This window comes from Anomaloglossus baeobatrachus, chromosome 1 (genome assembly GCF_048569485.1).
Source record: "Anomaloglossus baeobatrachus isolate aAnoBae1 chromosome 1, aAnoBae1.hap1, whole genome shotgun sequence".
Lineage (NCBI taxonomy): Eukaryota > Metazoa > Chordata > Amphibia > Anura > Aromobatidae > Anomaloglossus > Anomaloglossus baeobatrachus.
In genome coordinates this window covers 658,552,437-658,571,353 of record NC_134353.1, presented here as the reverse complement: position 1 = coordinate 658,571,353, position 18,917 = coordinate 658,552,437, and the positions used below count along the sequence as shown (strand labels likewise).

At 45.9% G+C, this 18,917-nt stretch overlaps 1 protein-coding gene across 1 annotated transcript in view; it reads left to right on the top strand.

Moving 5' to 3' along the window:
* Positions 1-1,316: 1,316 nt before the first annotated feature.
* Positions 1,317-18,917, top strand: part of NEFH (neurofilament heavy chain) — a 39,163-nt gene continuing 21,562 nt past the window's right edge. Inside the window, exons 1-2 of the mRNA XM_075319977.1 lie at positions 1,317-2,314; positions 10,025-10,224. Of these exons, the coding sequence (XP_075176092.1) occupies positions 1,543-2,314; positions 10,025-10,224 (972 nt within the window). The 5' untranslated portion in view covers positions 1,317-1,542. The remainder of the gene's footprint in view (positions 2,315-10,024; positions 10,225-18,917) is intronic.

The window sequence follows — 18,917 nt, the reverse complement described above, 5'->3', positions numbered from 1 at the left end:
AAGACAAGTTACTTCGAACACTCGAGTACTATGGGTATGAAAAGGAAGACAGTGTTCCAGCAGGACAACGATCCGAAGCATACGTTGAGTTTGGCAAATAAATTGTTCAATTACAATGAAGTAGAGTTGCTAGATTGGCCCCCACAGTCTCCAGACCTCAACCCAATTGAACACTTGTGGGCAGAGTTGATGAAAAAGCTGTATACATACCCAAGTGAGTTGACCAGTATGTACCAACACTGGGAACGTGTAGATGAAACCTGGGATCAGTTTTTGGTTGAGACATGCTTGAAAGTGATTGAGAGATGCCCAGAAGGATTCAGGCAGTGTTGAAAGCCAAAAGTGGATTTACAAAATACTAACTAAATAATAAAATTTAGATTTTTAGAGCAAACCAGTAACAATGCAGTGACATGACAAGAATCAGCATAACTAATCATATGCTAAATAGTTGCAGGTAAAATTTATGTATGAGATAACCAAGATGATTGTCTATAAAATGATGGTAGTTTCACTTTCAAAGTTGTAGTGGGTGGTGAGACATGGAGCCTGAAAGAGAAAAGTTCAAAACATTGTTACCCTTTTGCTCTTCAGTCTATTCACTGTTTGGTAATTATTGGTACCTTCCAGTTTCACTAATGTTAGTAGCAGACACAAGACTTAACATACGTTTTTTTTTACTTTTGTCACATCCTGCTAACTCATTTTAAATGTAAATTTGTTAAAGATACAAACTGGATAATGGGTGACTAAAAAAATAAGTTTAATCTCAAGCATGCAGGTTATTGATGCTTTCTAATACTAAGAGTAGAGATTGTAGAATTTAAGAAAATCCATAAACTCTCTCTTGTTAGTATTTGTAGCCCGTATTGTAATAAATAAACCTAAATCACTGACTGCATTACCCTGGGGAGGACATAATATATTACACAAAATATAAATGGTCAGTATCAGACTTTCAATATTTTACTGCACTGTGCAGTTTTATTTTTCAAGCACGGTCTTATGCTAGGATATATTGTTATGCGGCGTAGCATGTAATATTGCCCCATAGCTGTCATCAGCATTCTGTGTGTATTATTATGCATTCTATATTCTGTAAGTGAAAGCATTTATCCCTGAGTTAATATGAAATGTACATATGTAGCCATCTCTCCCTGCACAGTGCTGTATATAGGATATGTTGGTGTAGGGTAGTGACAGTCTGTAATGCTGTGCTCGCTCGGAGTCAGCGTGTAAGATGATGAGTGTGATGCAGGGGTGGTGTCTCTGCTTTGCTGAGTTGAGAACTTTGCTGCAGTATAAAAGCTGATGCTGTCCTCTATCTGCCGCAGTGCCCTGCATCCCTCTCCTAGTGTGTGCTTCTAGGCCGCGGAGAGCTCCATACATCTACATAATCTTCCATTCTGTGCATGAGTCGACACTCTGTGTGATTCTGTTGCCTGCCTATCTGTTCCCATTTCCATTGCATGTGACATTTTTGACTCTTTGCATTTCTTCTTCTCTCTGTACCTTCCAGCTGCCTGATTCTGTTACTTCATCATGCTCAGCTTCGGTATGGATCGATCAGTAGGTCCTGTTACCTACAGAAGACCTACGGATGGCTACCTTAGATCAAGTTCTGTTTCTCTAACCCAAAGTGGCAGCAGTAGTTTTCAATCTCAGTCTCGGAGTCGTAGAAGTGGTCCATCTTACAGTGAAAGTCCTGAGGCCCTGAATGGACCAAGGGATGAAAGGGAGGCCTTGCATGGGCTAAACGAAAGATTTGCTGGCTACATAGACAAGGTTCGGAGACTGGAAGAACAGAACCAGAGTTTACAACAAGAGGCAGCAGCCCTAAGGAAGCAGCAGGCTGGCATCTCGGCTATTGGACAGTTGTATCAAAGAGAGATAAAGGACATTCGCAATCAGCTCCTGAAAATAAACTCTGAAAATGGTCAAGAACAGTTGGAAGCAAATCGACTTAATGAGGACATTGAGTTACTGAGGTTAAAGACACAAGAAGAGGAGAGAACGAAGGAAGAAGCTGTGTCTGCTGAGAGGGCACTTAGGCAATACCTACAGGACTGTACCCTAGAAAGCGAACAGATTGGGAGGAAGGTCCAGGCTCTGCAGGATGAAGTAAGCCACCTGTGCAAAAGTCACCAAGAAGATGTGGAAGAGATGCTTAGGCAGATACAAAGCAGTCAAGTGTCAACACAGCAATTTGGAGAAATGCCTGGAGTGGACCTGGCATCTGCTCTGAAGGAAATCAGATCTCAGTTGGAAGGCCATATAGGAAGAAATAACGTACAGACCCAAGACTGGTTCCAAGGTAAGAATATATCATACCAGACATCTACATCAATCTGACATTCATTAGTCTTAAAATTAGCAGCATCGACTGATACCAAACACGTACATACATTATTTTTATATAACTTCATTGTATTACATTGCATGTATCACTATAACTTTCATTACATATTGATTGGGGCTAGAAAAATATTATTTTCTTATTGCCAAACATATGACTGCATGATGTATATTGAACTCATCTAATGTGCTGTTTAGTCTGTGGTTCATAGGTTATATTCCAGTAGATAACAATTATAATTCAAGGGATGCAATCTTACCTTCTGGCTAGGAAGAGGTTACGTCCTAGCACTTGAAATTCCTGAGTCATGTTTGGTTTCCATATTAGTCTCTGCACGTCTTCTTGTTCTCTGTCCTTTCGTGTGCTACAATAGACCACATTGATGCTAATTTCCAATCATTAACGCAATCCTAAAATTCATATATGTAGTACATACTGTATATATACTAATAATATTGCTATTTTAGCTGTTGAGAACTGGCCTTATTCCTAGTAGATATTTTTGTGGTATTTTTATCTGTGCATTTTACTTGTTAGACTACAAAATCTATATTAGCCAAGGTAATCATATGTATATATATATATATATATATATATATATATATATATATTATATATACAATATGAAAAAAACCCGAATGAAACAGGGGTTCCCTTGCTGGTTTCCCACGCTGGTACTAACCTGACTTCAAACCAGACTGGCAGCACCTTTACAATTGTGGACACGTGCGTATCCGGTGCGTATCTGGGTGATGTGTAAATATAAGTCAAAAAAGGGGAACAGTCGCGCACTGTGAAAAAAAACAAAATAAATTCTACCTTAAAACATAAATGGAGGTATTTGGAATATTATAATGGCTATTGTAACACTAGCCCAGCGCCCCTTCACAGCACTCTCCTTTGCTGGGTCCTACACTAAACAGTGTGCGACTGTTCCCCTTTTTTCTGATATATATATATACATATATATATATATATTTTATATATATTATATACACACACACACACACACACACACACACACACACACACACACATATATTAAAAGCATTGCACTCATCCTTCAAAGGTTTCATCACCATGGATAATCTCCACTCGTTAGTAGGATCATTTGGAGATAAATGGTCACAAAGTGTCTCCCAGCTTAGCATTCCACCTCATTGGTATTTTTTTTTAATTAGGACAAAAAGATAAAGATAATATGTAAAAAAAAAATGGCACCTCAATTTTTATAATATGGACAATCCACCATTGTTTCTGCTTGTCCCTCTGCAGCAATTATTACACTAGAGCAGTACCAAATATACAATAAATCACAAAAGTGAGTACAATACACCCCTCCCATTTTTGTAAACTTTTTATTATATATTTTCATGGGACAACACTGAAGATTTGACACTTTGATACAATGTCAATTACTCAGTCTACAGCTTGTATAAGAGTGTAAAGGTGGCTTTACACGCTACGACATCACTAAATCTATCTCGTTGGGGTCACGGAATTTGTGACGCACATCTGGCCGCTTTAGCGATGTCGTTGTGTGTGACATCTATGAGCGATTTTGAGTCGTCGCAAAAACATTCAAAATCGCTCATCGGTGACATGCCCCCCTCTTCCCAATTATCGTTGCTGCTGCAGTAACGATGTTGTTTGTCGTTCCTGCGGCAGCAAACATCGCTATGTGTGACGCCACTGGAACGACAAACATCTCTTTACCTGCGTCCACCGGAAAAGGAGGAAGGAAGGAGGTGGGTGGCATGTTCCGGCCGCTCATCTCCTCCCCTCCTTTTCTATTGGGCGGCGGTTCTGTGACGCTGCTGTGACGTCGCAGGGAAGGTATGTGCGTGTGACGCTGCCGTAGCGATAATGTTCGCTACGGCAGCGATCGCCACATATCGTGCCACCGATGGGGGCGGGTGTTATCACACTTGACATCGCTAGCCGATGCTAGCGATGTTACAGCGTGTAAAGCGGCCTTAAGTTTGGTGCCCTCTAAACAACTCCGACAGCAAATAATGTCTAAACCATTGGCAGCAAAAGTGAGCACACCCCTAAGTGAAAATGAACAAATTGTGCTCAAAGTGTAAATATTTTGTGTGGCCACCATTATTTTCAAGCATTGCCTTAACGCAAGGAGTTCACTAAAGCTGCACAAACGCTTCATTCCTCCATGACGGTGTGCCGCCCCTGCAACAGCCAACAGACGGGCTGCTCGGACCCGGATCCACAGTGGCTCGAGGGGTCTCCGGATCCGAGACGGGGTCGCGCGGCTACCCGGAATAAAAAGGGGGGAATGTTTTGGGTGGTCAATGGGATAATGTTCGTGACCAGGGCCGGATTAAGGTTGGTGGGGGCCCCTGGGCAGAAAATCTGGTGGGAGCCCCATAACGTTAACATTTTTAGCTATAACAGTAGAGCGCGAACCGTAGCATTTAGATTTAAATCCAATGAACATTTATCTCATCCTGTTCTGCCACATTCAGATTTACAGTACTACAATACAGACACAGTCCAGGATCACTCACAGCAGTCACTTATACACACAGTACAATACGGACACAGTCCAGGATAACTCACAGCAGTCACTTATACACAGAAAGTAGTGTTAGGCTATGTGCGCACGTTGCGTTTGTCTCTGCAGAAATTTCTGCAGCAATTTGAACAGCACACATGCGCTTCAAATCGCTACAGAAAGAGTCTGTAATGAAAAGCCAATTTCATGCGCTCTGAGTGCAGCCCCTCCCATAGACAGCAGGGGCTGCATCCAAAGCACATGAAAGAAGTGACACGTCACTTCTTAGAACGCAGCACTTCAGGCAGCAGCCGAATCGCTACACTCTAATATGCCACGTGCGCACGGCTCCTGCATAATCTTCATAGATTGTGCTGGGGACGCAGGACGCATGCAGTTACGCTGCGGTGCAGATCGCAGTGTAACTGCATGCAAATACGCAACATGCGTACAGAACCTTACTCACATATTTTTTATTGATCCCAATGTTAAGGCAGCGAGGGCCGGCTCCAGGTTTTTGTGGCCTCCGGGTGAAAGAGTCTCAGTGGGCCCCATCCACACACAGACACGCACATACACACACAGGCATACGTATATATACATATTTGAAGACAAATTCTGAAAAATACATATAAACAGACAAATATATGCACGGTCATATACACTGACATACATGCAGACACAGACGCATTAGGGCTCGTGCGCACGTTGCGTAATTCTATGCATTTATGCTGCGTATAGCACTGCAGTGTAAATGCATGCGTCCTGCGTCCCCTATACAAGCTATGTAGATTGTGCATGAGACGTGCGCACGTTGCTTTTATGAACGCAGCGATTTGGGTGCTAAAATGTTGACCCAAATCTGTGAGTTCATAAAATGAGCATGTCAATTATTCCGTGCGCTATGGATGCAGCTCCCGCTCTGTCTATGGTGGGGGAAGCAGCCAGAGCGCATGAAATCGGCTTTTTTTGTAAAGAAAAACTGCATCCATTATGCAGTGTTTCTGCAGCGATTTGACGCGCACATGTGCTGTCAAATCGCTGCAGAATATTCAGTAGTTACGTGTGCATGAGCCCTTACAGGTATTAATATGGGGAAATCGCCAGCAGCCTCACTCACCTCTCCCGCTTGTTTCCGTCCAGCTCCTTCAGTACATGTGGCTGTGTTTCACGATGGCTGTCACTAACAGACATGACTGCACACTGACTGCACTGCTGTATATACATCACAGGAGGGGCTAGGGGCTACAATATATACATTACAGGAGGGGCAGGGGGCATAGACGTTACTGGAGTGGCAAACAGCTCTGGTGGTGTGCTCATTACTGGGATGGGTGACATAGCGCTCTGGGGGAACCATATAGTTCTGGGGGGCTGCACAGACTGCTTCTTACACACACAGCTCTGACACACACACACACAGCTCTGACACACACACACACAGCTCTGACACACACACAGCTCTGACACACACACACACAGCTCTGACACACACACACACAGCTCTGACACACACACACACACACACACAGCTCTGACACACACAGACACACAGCTCTGACACACACACAGCTCTGACACACACACACAGCTCTGACACACACACACAGCTCTGACACACACACACACACACAGCTCTGACACACACACAGCTCTGACACACACACACACAGCTCTGACACACACACACAGCTCTGACACACACACACACACACACACAGCTCTGACACACACACACAGCTCTGACACACACACGCACAGCTCTGACACACACACACACAGCTCTGACACACACACACAGCTCTGACACACACACACAGCTCTGACACACACACAGCTCTGACACACACACACACAGCTCTGACACACACACACACACAGCTCTGACACATACACACACAGCTGACACACACACACACACACACACAGCTCTGACACACAGCTCTGACACACACAGCTCTGACACACACACACACACAGCTCTGACACACACACACACACAGCTCTGACACACACACACACACACATCTCTGACACACACACATCTCTGACACACATACACACACAGCTCTGACACACACAGCTCTGACACACACAATGCACCCACCCATCACCCCCTACACACACACACACACACAGACACACACAGACACAATGCACCCACCCATCACCCCCTACACACACACACAATGCATCTCCCCATCACCCCCTACACACACACACACACACTCAAATACAATGCACCCACCATTCCTCACTACACACACACACAAATACAATGCACCCCCCATTACTCCCCCCACACAAAACACACATACAATGCACCCACCCATCACCCCCTACACACACACACACACACACACACACAATGCACCCACCCATCACCCCCTACACACACACACACAATGCATCTCCCCATCACCCCACACACACACACACACACACACACACACACACTCAAATACAATGCACCCACCATTCCTCCCTACACACACAAATACAATGCACCCACCCATCACCCCCTACACACACACACACACACACACAATGCACCCCCCATTACCCCTCCCCCCACACACAATACAATGCAACCCTCATCACCCCCTACACACACAAATCACACTGCCCCATCCCTACACACTCCTGCCTACCCCCTCCCTCGGAATACAGTACTCCCCCTCTGCCTGTCACAAAGCTGTGGCTCCTTCACAGATGTTCCCCTTTATGTGTCCTCAGTCCCTCCCCACTCATCATCATTAATTAAACCTGTCTCTTCAGCTCCTTCATGGAGCGCTTACCATCTGATCTCCCCTGTGTGCCGGCGCCCGCAGCACTGTGATGACGTCAGCAAGGTGCTGATCTCATCACGTTGCTGCACGTCGGGGGCGGGGCCCAGTCCCGGCGCGCTGTTCAAATGTATTTACGTCTGAAAGACGCAAATACATTTGAACAGGAAGAAGGAGGAAGCTGCGAGCACTGGCTCCGGCTCCGCTGCGCTCTGCATTGTGTGCATGCCGGGCACACAGCACACAGCAGAGCCGGCACAGCACAGCGCTGCCTCCTGCTGCAGCTAGTATGTCGGGCCTGCATGCACACACTGCGGAGGAGCGTGGCTGCATATACAGTGGCCCATTACACCGTGCCCCTGCTTCTAGGAAGGGGGGGTTAGGTGCCCCTCGCTGGGTACGCCCATGACGGCCACAGCACATAGCAGGAAGCTCATTGGCACACCTCTGACCCCGGAAGTACAATCGCTGGTACTTCCGGGGTCATTCAGCGTCCTGTGCCCGCAGTTTGTTTTTGCGTCTTAAAGACGCAGATACAAATAAATGCCAGTGCACCGCCCCCCCCTCCGAAAACACAGCTGATTTATTAGACTGTCTTTACGGAGGGGGAGAGGGTGTGAAGAAAAAAAAAATGCTGACAAGTATGGCCCTGGTGGTGGGGGCCCCCTTAGAAGCTCTTTTGGTGGGGGCCCCTGGGCTGGAGCCCCGCTTGCCCCGCCTATAATCCGGCCCTGTTCGTGACGCCACCAAGGGTGTGTGGTAACGTGAGGGGGGGAGCCCGGGGACGATGTGGTGGCAGCTCGAGATGTTAACCCCTTCGTGGGCAGGGGGAGTGGGCAGGGGGAGTGGTGTCCCGGGACTCGATGATGGCTGCCCAATGCTTGTTTGGTGGGTGTGGTGCAGAGTGGTCCTCAGGATTTAGGTATACCTGTTTGTAGCAACGCCAAATTGACAGGACCCGTAACCAAGGAGGAGCGGGTACCATGCAGAAGGGCAGATTTTAACGGCACCCTTGTGATGACCTGATAGGCCAGGGCGTCACATTGGCATCACGGTGACAGTGGATGTTAGAGATCTTGCACTCCTCCACCTTTCATTTGAGGATGCCCGACAGATGCTTAATTAGGATTTAGGTCTGGAGACATGCTTAGCCAGTTCAGCACCTTTACCCTCAGTTTCTTTAGCAAGGCAGTGGTCGTCTTGGAGGTGTTTGGGGTCATTATTTTGGACTACTGCTCTGCAGCCATTTCTCAAAGAAGGTGTTCATGCTCTACTTTAGTATGTCACAGTACAAGTTAGTATTCATGATTCCCCCAATGAACTATAGCTCCTCATAGCTGGCAGAAATTATGCAGCCAAAACCATGACACTCCCACCACCATGCTTGACTGTAGGCAAGACACACTTGTCTTTGTTCTTCTCACTTGGTTGCCACTTGACACCATCTGAACAAAATAAGTTTATTCTAGTCTCATCAGACCCCAGGACATGGTTCCAGTAATCCATGTCCTTAGTCTCCTTGTCTTCGGCAAACTGGTGGCTGAATTTTTTGTGCACCATCTTTAGAAGAGGATTCTTTCTGGCTCAACAACCATGCAGACCAATTTGATGCAGTGTGTGGCATATGGTCTAAATACTGACAGGCTGCCCCCCCCACCTTTAACCTCTACAGCAATGCTGGTAGCACTCAAACATCTGTTTTAAAAAGACAACCTCTGGATATGACGCTGAGCATGTGCACTCAACTTCTTTGGTCAACCATTGTGAGGCCTGTTCTGAGTGAACCCTGTCTTGTTAAACTGCTGTATGGTTTTGGCCATCATGCTGCAGCTCAGTTTCAGGGTGTTGGCAACCATCTTAGGCCTAGGCCATCTTTATGTAAAGCAATAATTATTTTTTTTCAGATCCTCACATAATTCTTTCACATGAGGTGTCATATTAAACTTCCAGTAACCAGTATGAGAGAGTGTGTGAGCGATAACACCAAATGTAACACACCTGCTCTCCATTCACACCTGAGACCTTGTATCACTAATGAGTCACATGACACGGGGAGGTAAAATGGCTAATTGGACACAATTTGGAAATTTTCATTTAGGAGTGTACTCACTTTTGTTGCCAGCAGATTAGACATTAATGGCTGTGATGAGTTATTTAGAGGGCACCAAACTTACACTGTTATAAAGCGGGACACTGACTACTTTACATTGTATCAAAGTGTCATATCTTCAGTGTTGTCCCATGGAAGATATAATAAAATATTTATAAAAATGTGAGGGGTGTAACTCACTCTTGTGATATACTATAGGTTCTAAAATCTTACATTACTATATATTTTTACATAGAGTTTCTCTTCATTTCTATAAACAGTTCAGCTGGAAAAACTAAATGAGGCTTCCAATGTGAATACCCAAGCTATTCGCTCTGCTAGTGATGAAATAACTAGCTATCGACATCAACTTCAAAGTAAAATCACCCAGCTTGAAGTTCTGAAAGGATCTCAGCAGTCTTTGGAGAGACAATGCATGGATTTAGAGGATCGGCACCAAGCAGAGCTGACATCTTACCAGGTAACATATTATTACTAGGTCGTAAATCACGTCGTCGTAGGTCCTGCAATTTTGGTGGAGTTGCATACACCTGCTGTTTGATGTGACCTCCCAGAAAGAAGTCCAATGGGGTCAGATCAGGTGAGCGTGGAGGCCACTCCACACAGCCACCATACCCAATGACTTGTAGGAAGGTCTCCATGAGGTATTGCTTCACGTCCGCAGCCTTGTGAGTTTTACACGTTCTAATCATAGCATTTCTGTATGCAAGGTATCGATTCGTATTGAATTGATAATGCCCTACAACTTTGTAATTCACTTTTTTTCTCTGTCTCGTTTCGTTTTTGAGATAAAAATGCTAACTCTGTTGTTTTCAACCAAGTGGCGCTCTAGGTGGTTTCATTGTGTAGCACATGGCTACTTTACTATACCTAGATACCACTTCTATGCCTATAGCTGCCGCCATTCTCAAGTTAATGGCGGTGTACAGGATATGGGTGGACACATTGTATATTCTAGTTATTGCCCAAAATATGTAGGATATACTGATGAGTATGCAGTATCAATGTCACTGTGGTTTATAACATATCAGGAAAGATTTGAGATATTCAATTACCTTTATTTCTTAAAAGGGTTTCCAGAATTTTAAAGGTAATCTATCAGGAGGACCAATCCTCTTAAGCTGTTTGTACGGGCATGTAGGTCATAGAAAGCTGTAAAAACGATACATTGATATTTGCGACCCAATGTGCTTATTCCAGTGAAATCCATGTTTTTCTTATATGTAAAAGAGCTGTAAAGAGCTATGGGCCGGACACTTATCTCCTTGGGAATCTGCCTCCTGCGATTATTTTAAATGAGAGCATTTGTTACTTGTGTGCTATGAAACTAACCCAGGACAGAAGAACTGAACTTTGTCTTCTTACAAGCACATTTGCTGCATCTCTCACAACTCTGCTGTATTGCACAAATATTGCAGCACTGTCTGCCTGTGAGATGGAAGCTGAGAGGAACCTGCAGGTGTGTCAGTTATAGGCTATATGCGCACGTTGCGTTCTGTGAGGTGCAGAAAAAAAACACACCCTCTGGCAGACTGGACAATGCGTTTGCCAAAAATAATTCAACCAAAACGCATGCATTTTGGATGCGTTGTGCATGCGTTTTGGATGCATTTTTGACAGTGCGTCCCACGGAGATTCAGCTCTGTTACATGCCCGCTGACAGCAGACACAGAGAGCCGCGCGATGAGAATGAACTCGGATGAACTTCAAACAAGTCTGTCTCTGTGTCGTGGGATGATTTGCGATCACAAGTGAAAGACTCACCTGTGATCGCAAATCTCCTGAGTGACTAAAGGGAGCCACACGATCAGCGGTGCTGTCAGCTGCCAGCTGGAGTCCTTCACCTGAGAGCTGTGGCCGCGGGTAACCTGAGTGACATCACCGCTGATAGCGCGACTCACTTCAGTTGCCCCCTGGAGCTGACAGAGAGCAGTCATTCTCTGGCCGCTTCTGTCATCTTCCGATGTAGCAGTGCTAAACGGCGTGAGACCTTGTGTGGATTACATGTGTTTGAGGGATTAATAAAGTGGTAAAAGAGGGTGGTTTTTTTTGTACAGTACCGTTTAGTGATGTGGGTATCTCATAGACTCCTGCCATCACTAAGCTAGGGCTTAGTGGCAGCTATGGGCTGCCATTAACTCCTTATTACCCCGATTGCAACCGCACCAGGGCAACTCAGGATGAGCCGGGTAGAGTCCCGGTACTGTCACATGTAATGAATGTGGCAATTCCGGGTGGCTGCTTGCTGATATAGGCTGGGGGGTTCCCCATAACGTGGGGCTCCCCGCCCTGAAAATACCAGCCTTCAGCCGTGTGGCTTTACCTCGTTGGTATCAAAATTGGGGGGGACATCATGCCGTTTTTTTTTTTTGTATTATTTATTTATTAATTTATTTTACTACACTACATAGACCCGCCCACCGGCGGCTGTGATTGGTTGCAGTGAGACAGCTGTCACTCAGTGTGGGGGCTCGTCTGAATTCAACCAATCATAGGTGTCAGTGGGCAAGGGAAGCAGTGAATACGAGATGGAATAATGAGCGGCCGGCATTTCAAAAGCAGGAGAAGCCGCCGGAGCTTTGTGACAGCCGTACAGCGCCGCACCGGTGATCGGTCAGTGATCAGTGAGTATGAGAGAGGGAGGGAGAGGGAGAGACTGACATGGACTGAGAGAGAGACCGACATCGACAGAGAGCGAGAGACCGAAAGACCTGCGTTCTGTTTGTCAAAAAAGCAAGCAGAACGCAACAAAAATGCAGTGCAAGCACATTTTGGTTGTGTTTTGACACAACTCATTGATTTCAATGGGTGGAAAATGCAACCAAAACGCACAAAAGAAGTGACATGCAGCTTTTTCAAACGCATCGATTTTGTCAAATACTTGGCATCCAAAACGCTGCGTTTAAAAAAGCAACATGTGCATGGAATTTACCGACTTCTCATAGACTTTGCTGGGGAAGCACAACGCATGCATTTACGCTGCTGTTTTAAACGCTGCGTAAACGTGGGAAAATACGCAATGTGCGCACATAGCCATAATCACACACAGCTCTGCAGAGAGATCAGGAGAGCAGAGAGCGGCCATCACACATCACACTGGTAACACCCCTTTTAATTAAAATGATATCTGTAGGAAGATTCTCAAGATCAGTGTCCGGCCCATAGTCTGGAACAGCTCATTTACATATACGAAAAACATTTCTCTGGAATAAAACATCGGATGGTAGATATCAAAATATAATTTTATTTAGCTTCTTATGACCTACGTGTCCATATAGATGGATTAGGATGGTTGATCTTAGTAATAGATTCCCTTTAAGATTGAAGACCTGTCTTTGGGATTGATCATCAATATCAAATTTATGGCGTTTGACTTCCAGTACCTCCAGTGATCAGCTCATGTAAGGTGCCGTAGAGCATGAGATGTGCTACAGCTTCATACATTGTGCAGTTGCTATTAAAGAGAACCTGTCAGGTCCCCAGTGCACCCAGAACCACTACCAGTTCTGTGTGCATATCTAGAATTCCTCCCTAACTGTCCCAGCATATACTACCGTAGTATACATAGACAGATCTTTAGAAAAAGTATTTCTAAAGATCGTTTATGAGATGCTAATGAGGGTTCTGACTAGTCGCAGGGGGAGTTAGTTCCCTGGCTAGTCAGCCCACTTAGCATGTTATCAGGCCCCTGTGGGCATGATAACATGCTTTACAATGCCCAGCGTCATCTGCAGCATCATGGGAGGGTGATAAAAAGCGCACATGCGCACGGCTTTGTACCTCTTTGCATTGAACGTCTCTGAATGTCAGGTGCATGCACCTTGGCTTCAGAGAGGCTCACTGCCCATGATTGAAAGTCGTCCACATTGCCGGTATGTGTGTCGCCCAGGGAAGGGGGTACTCAGTCCTGGGCGGTTGCAAATGGGAATGTCACTTCAGTTAGCCGTTGCCCGGTCCCGTGCCCTGGGGACACTTAATAAAAGGGGGTATTTAAAGGGGATAATGAGTTAATGTTCATGACGCCACCTGCGGATTGCGGTTAAGAATGGAGAACCGCCGCTGCTCAATGTGGGTACTCCCAGGGATGGTGGTAGTGTCAGCTATGGTGGTAGGTCCTCCGCAGGTAGGGCTGTGCCTGGGAGTGTATGGTGTATAATGATGGTAACTTTAACAGTCTCTACTCACATGGACCCTCGGCTTGCTGGTTCTGGTCCCAGGAGTATCAGTGCCAATGTAGTGACCCAGATTGCTCTATCCCCAGCACTCTCTGTAGATTGAGTCCCCGTAGCGTGAAGCATTTGGGAACCCCGACTGTCCCTTTGGGGTACAGTCTCCTCCATACTGCGAACAGTGCGGACTCTGCGGAGAGGTAAGTGTCCGAACCCCGATCCTAGTTTACTGCTTATGCCCCCAGATTATTTGGTTCAATGAGGTCCGTGAAGGTGTCCTCACCGTGCAGGTATTTATCAAACCACTGAAACTTGACATTTGACCTAGGGCCCTGTGCCCCGTGCATGCTCTGGTCCCAGCGATATCTCGGTACCCATCCTGGCGACCTCTCTCCTGTGTCCCAGGGTCACTGTTACACAGACCTAGCTCACCCACGCCCGCACACCTTTCTTGTGTGCTCCCAACTCCTCTGACTGCCACTAACTGACTGACCCCTCTCACCAGGCTGGCTATACCCAGGGACTCGTTCCCATGGCGACCATCCCCTTACATGGTTAACCCTCTATGCCCAGTGTGGAGAGGAGAACTAGGATTTAGATGTATGTAGGTGGAAAAGGCACTGGTACTCCAGGTCCCAGGGGGTAGGTCCTGCATCACCTAGAGAATGCAGTTCCTTGTAGTGCTCTGAGGCTTTCAGGGGTGCTACACATGCACACTACTCCTCTCTGAAGTCGGGACACATACGTTCAGAGACGCTCAATGCTAAAACTTACAAAGCTGCACGCATGCGCGGCTTTGCATCGCACTGCCATGACGCTGCAGATTACGCTGGGCATTGTAAAGTATGTCATCACGCTCACAGGGGTGTGATAACATGCTAAGTGGGCCAACTAGCCAGGGGAACTAACGCTTCTGCAACTAGTCCCTGGCCTCATTAGCATCTCATAAACGATATTTTGAAATACTTTTTCTAATGATCTGTTTATGTGTGCTAGTAAATGCTGGGACAGTTAGGCAGGGATTGCACTGGGGACCTGACAGGTTCACTTTAATAGTACTGCAAACTTTTTTCCTTCTACTTGTATGAATTGTTTCACAAATAGATATAATATTCAATGCTACAACTTATCCTGTGTAACTTCAGACATCTGATTTTCATCATATTTATTTATATTTTTTTTTTTCATTTTCATGCACCCGTAGACTTATATGGGGAATTTTGATCTGTTTCGGATCATAAATGGACAAGTCTATTAGATTTTGTACAGACACATGGTCCTGAAAAAAAAAGAATAAACATATACGTGTGAAAAGAACTGTAGACTGTCCGTAATGGGATTGTTGTCTATCTATGAAAAGCACTTTTACAATATACACATGAAAGATGGACGTTTGATGGAGGGATTAAAGGGAATTAATGAGACAAATGTGTAGAGCCCTTAGGAGAAGTAATGAAGAATGGAGGATCAGGAAATATGACTGAAAACCTTTTTATATTAACAACAAAAGGAAAAGCAAGCAGATACAATATAAAATTGGAAGATTGAAACATCAGGAATAATATCATTCATGATGCTTTAGATCGGCTTTTAGTTACACACTAGAAAACCCAATTACAACCAATTAAAACAAAGATCTTTATTAAGTATTAATTTCTTAAACCCAAGATAATAATGTAAAGGTCCAGTCACACTAAGCAACTTACCAGCGATCCCAACAACGATAGGGATCGCTGGTAAGTTGCTAGGAGGTTGCTGGTGAGATGTCACACTGCGACGCTCCAGCGATCCCACCAGCAACCTGACCTGGCAGGGATCGCTGGAGCGTCGCTACACAAGTTGCTGGTGAGCTCACCAGCAACCAGTGACCAGCCCCCAGCGCCGCGTGGAAGATGCTGCTTGGTAACTAAGGTAAATATCGGGTAACCAACCCGATATTTACCTTGGTTACCAGCGCACGCAGCTACACGTGCAGAGAGCAGGGAGCAGCGCAAACTGAGCGCTGGCTCCCTGCTCTCCTAGTTACAGCACACATCGGGTTAATTACCCGATGTGTGCTGCAGCTAAATGTGCACAGAGCAGGGAGCAGCGCACAATGCTTAGCGCTGGCTCCTTGCTCTCCTAGTTACAGCACACATCGGGTTAATTAACCCGATGTGTGCTGCAGCTACATGTGCACAGAGCAGGAGCCGGCACTGACAGTGAGAGCGGAGGAGGCTGGTATCAAAGGTAAATATCGGGTAACCAAGGACAGGGCTTCTTGGTTACCCGATGTTTACATTGGTTACCAGCCTCCGCAGAAGCCGGCTCCTGCTGCCTGCACATTTAGTTGTTGCTGTCTCGCTGTCACACACAGCGATCTGTGCTTGACAGCGGGACAGCAACAACTAAAAAATGGCCCAGGACATTCAGCAACAACCAACGACCTCACAGCAGGGGCCAGGTTGTTGCTGGATGTCACACACAGCAACATCGCTAGCAACTTCACAAAAGTTGTTCGTTAGCAGCGATGTTGCTAGCGATGTTGCTTAGTGTGACGGGGCCTTTAGTCTAAAAATGTTATCATATCCTATGGGACTGCCGTTAGGGTCCATCAATCTAGCCACACTAGCATTAAAATACGCTGAATTAGTCGGCAGAGATATTTATTAGATATATCCAGATATAACCCGCAATAATAGCGGGACAGGATAAGGGATGCCACAAGTGAGCATACAGTCATTTATTAATGATGTACTATGGTAATCATTAAATAATTCTCTAATATCATAATTTAGGCCAAAACTATATGGCCAGTATAACTACAAATGCATTAATATATTAATTGAGTCATTATAGCTATTTGCACAATATAGTAATGAGGTCTATTAAGGCCCTTAAAAATAGTAATGGTATAAAAACAAATCAATAAGATCGTTATCAGAAGAAGTGAAAGGCTAAATGTTTATATATCATATCCTAGGAAACCCTATAGTCCTCACCTGCGAAGCATGGTACCCTATGTACAGCGTGAATTGAAAAAATTACAAACTTTGTTAACATAAATATCATAATGTCCATTTCCATTATAAAACAGAGCACAGTTATCAACTGTATTTATAGAGTCCCTCAATTTTGTGGCATGTCCAACACGTTTCCCTCTAAACCTAAACAATAACTGGGGTTCATCATAAGACTTGAATTGACAAAAAAAAAGTTAAAAATTAAAATAAATTACAATCTCTAATACTGGTTTAATTTCCAGGTGGAGACACGTCATCTAGATTCTGCTTTAGGCTTCGATTCCACTTACGCATAGCTTCCAAAGTGAGAGCATCGGAAGTGATATGCTAATGACTCTCTGCTGTGAGTGTCAGCTGAGGGTCATGCGACTGTGATCCGATCTTGCAATCAGATCACAGCTGCGGAGGAGAGGGAGGGAGCACTTTCTCCCCATCTCCTCTGCTGCCTGAGTCTGTGTACATTGCACTGTAGTCGAATGACATGCGAGTGCAGTGTGATATTTCACATGCTCCCATAGGCTTGTATGGGGGTGTGTGAGCCGAGACTCGCTGCGAAAACGCAGCATGCTGCGATTCAGCCACATGCCGCTATGGCAAGAGAAATCAATCGCAGATGGACACTGCCCCATAGTTTTGCATTGGTGCGAGTACAATCCGATGTTTTATCTGATTGCACTTGTCTATGTTAATCGCAAGTGGAACCAAGGCCTTAGAACAGAGGTCTCAAACACGCGGCCCGCGGGCCGCATGCAGCCCTTCGGACTGCTTCATGTGGCCCTGTTGACTATCGCGGCAGGTGCGGGGGCCGCTGTCACTGTCTGCGCTTTATGTCAGATGATTGTTTTGCCGGCGCTGCGCTCTCAGAGTACAGCGCTCGGTGCACAACTATTCCTCCAATGGAAACTGCTTGACCTCAGCTGCTTACCTCTGATTGGCGAACCACTACGGCTGCATAGGAAACGTTGTGCACAGAGAGCTTTACTCTGCGCTCGCAGCCCCGGCAAAACAATCATCTGACATAAATCGCTGATGGCCCCTGCAGCTGCCGCGATACTCAACGGGGGCACGGGCCTGCAGACATGAAGAAGCAGAGATGAGGCAGCCGAGGGAACGCGGGACAGGTGAGAAGAATGGTGATTTTTTTTTGTGTATGTGTATGTGAAGCATGGCCCCTTAGCGACCTATGACGTACTGGATATGTCATGGCTCCCTGGTACTTAAGGACCCATGACGTACCCAGTACATCATGGCGAAATCGCAGCCCCGGAGCCCCGGTGGCTGCTGCCATCGCTTTGCAAATACCTTAGATTCGGGGAGAAGGGGACCTCTGCCTGACTTCAGGAGGGGTGGTGTCTCCTCCCCGGACCTACGGAGGCTGTGATTGGCTGACAAACGCCACTCAGCCAATCACAGCCACTGTAATGTTTCAGCTATTGAAAATGGCTAAAACATTGAAATGCAGCCATGATCAGTGCAGCTGTAGCACTGATCATTGGCTTGAGCTGGGTGACCTCTGTTTCACCTGCCCCCAGCTCTGATTGAAGAGACCAGCCTCGTGACCGATCTCTCCAATCACTGTGGATCTGGGGCCGGAGACCGCTCCCCTCAGCTTTCCTCCGGCGTCTGTGGAAGCTGAGGAGAGCGCTCGGTAAGTTATAGCGCCACTGCCTCCTTTCAGCCGCCGCCACTGCCCTCCCACCCATTGCTACAGGATGGGGACAAGGTGAGCACATTACTATAGGATAGGGACAAGGTGGGCACATTACTATAGGATGGGCACATTACTATAGGATGGGGTCAAGGCTGGGGACATTACTATAGAATGGGGACAAGGCTGGGGACATTACTAAAGGATGGGGACATTACAAGGATAGGAACAATACTATTGGATGGGGACATTACTATAGAATGGGGACAAGGTGGGCACATTACTATAGAATGGGGACAAGGTGGGCACATTACTATAGAATGGGGACAAGGCT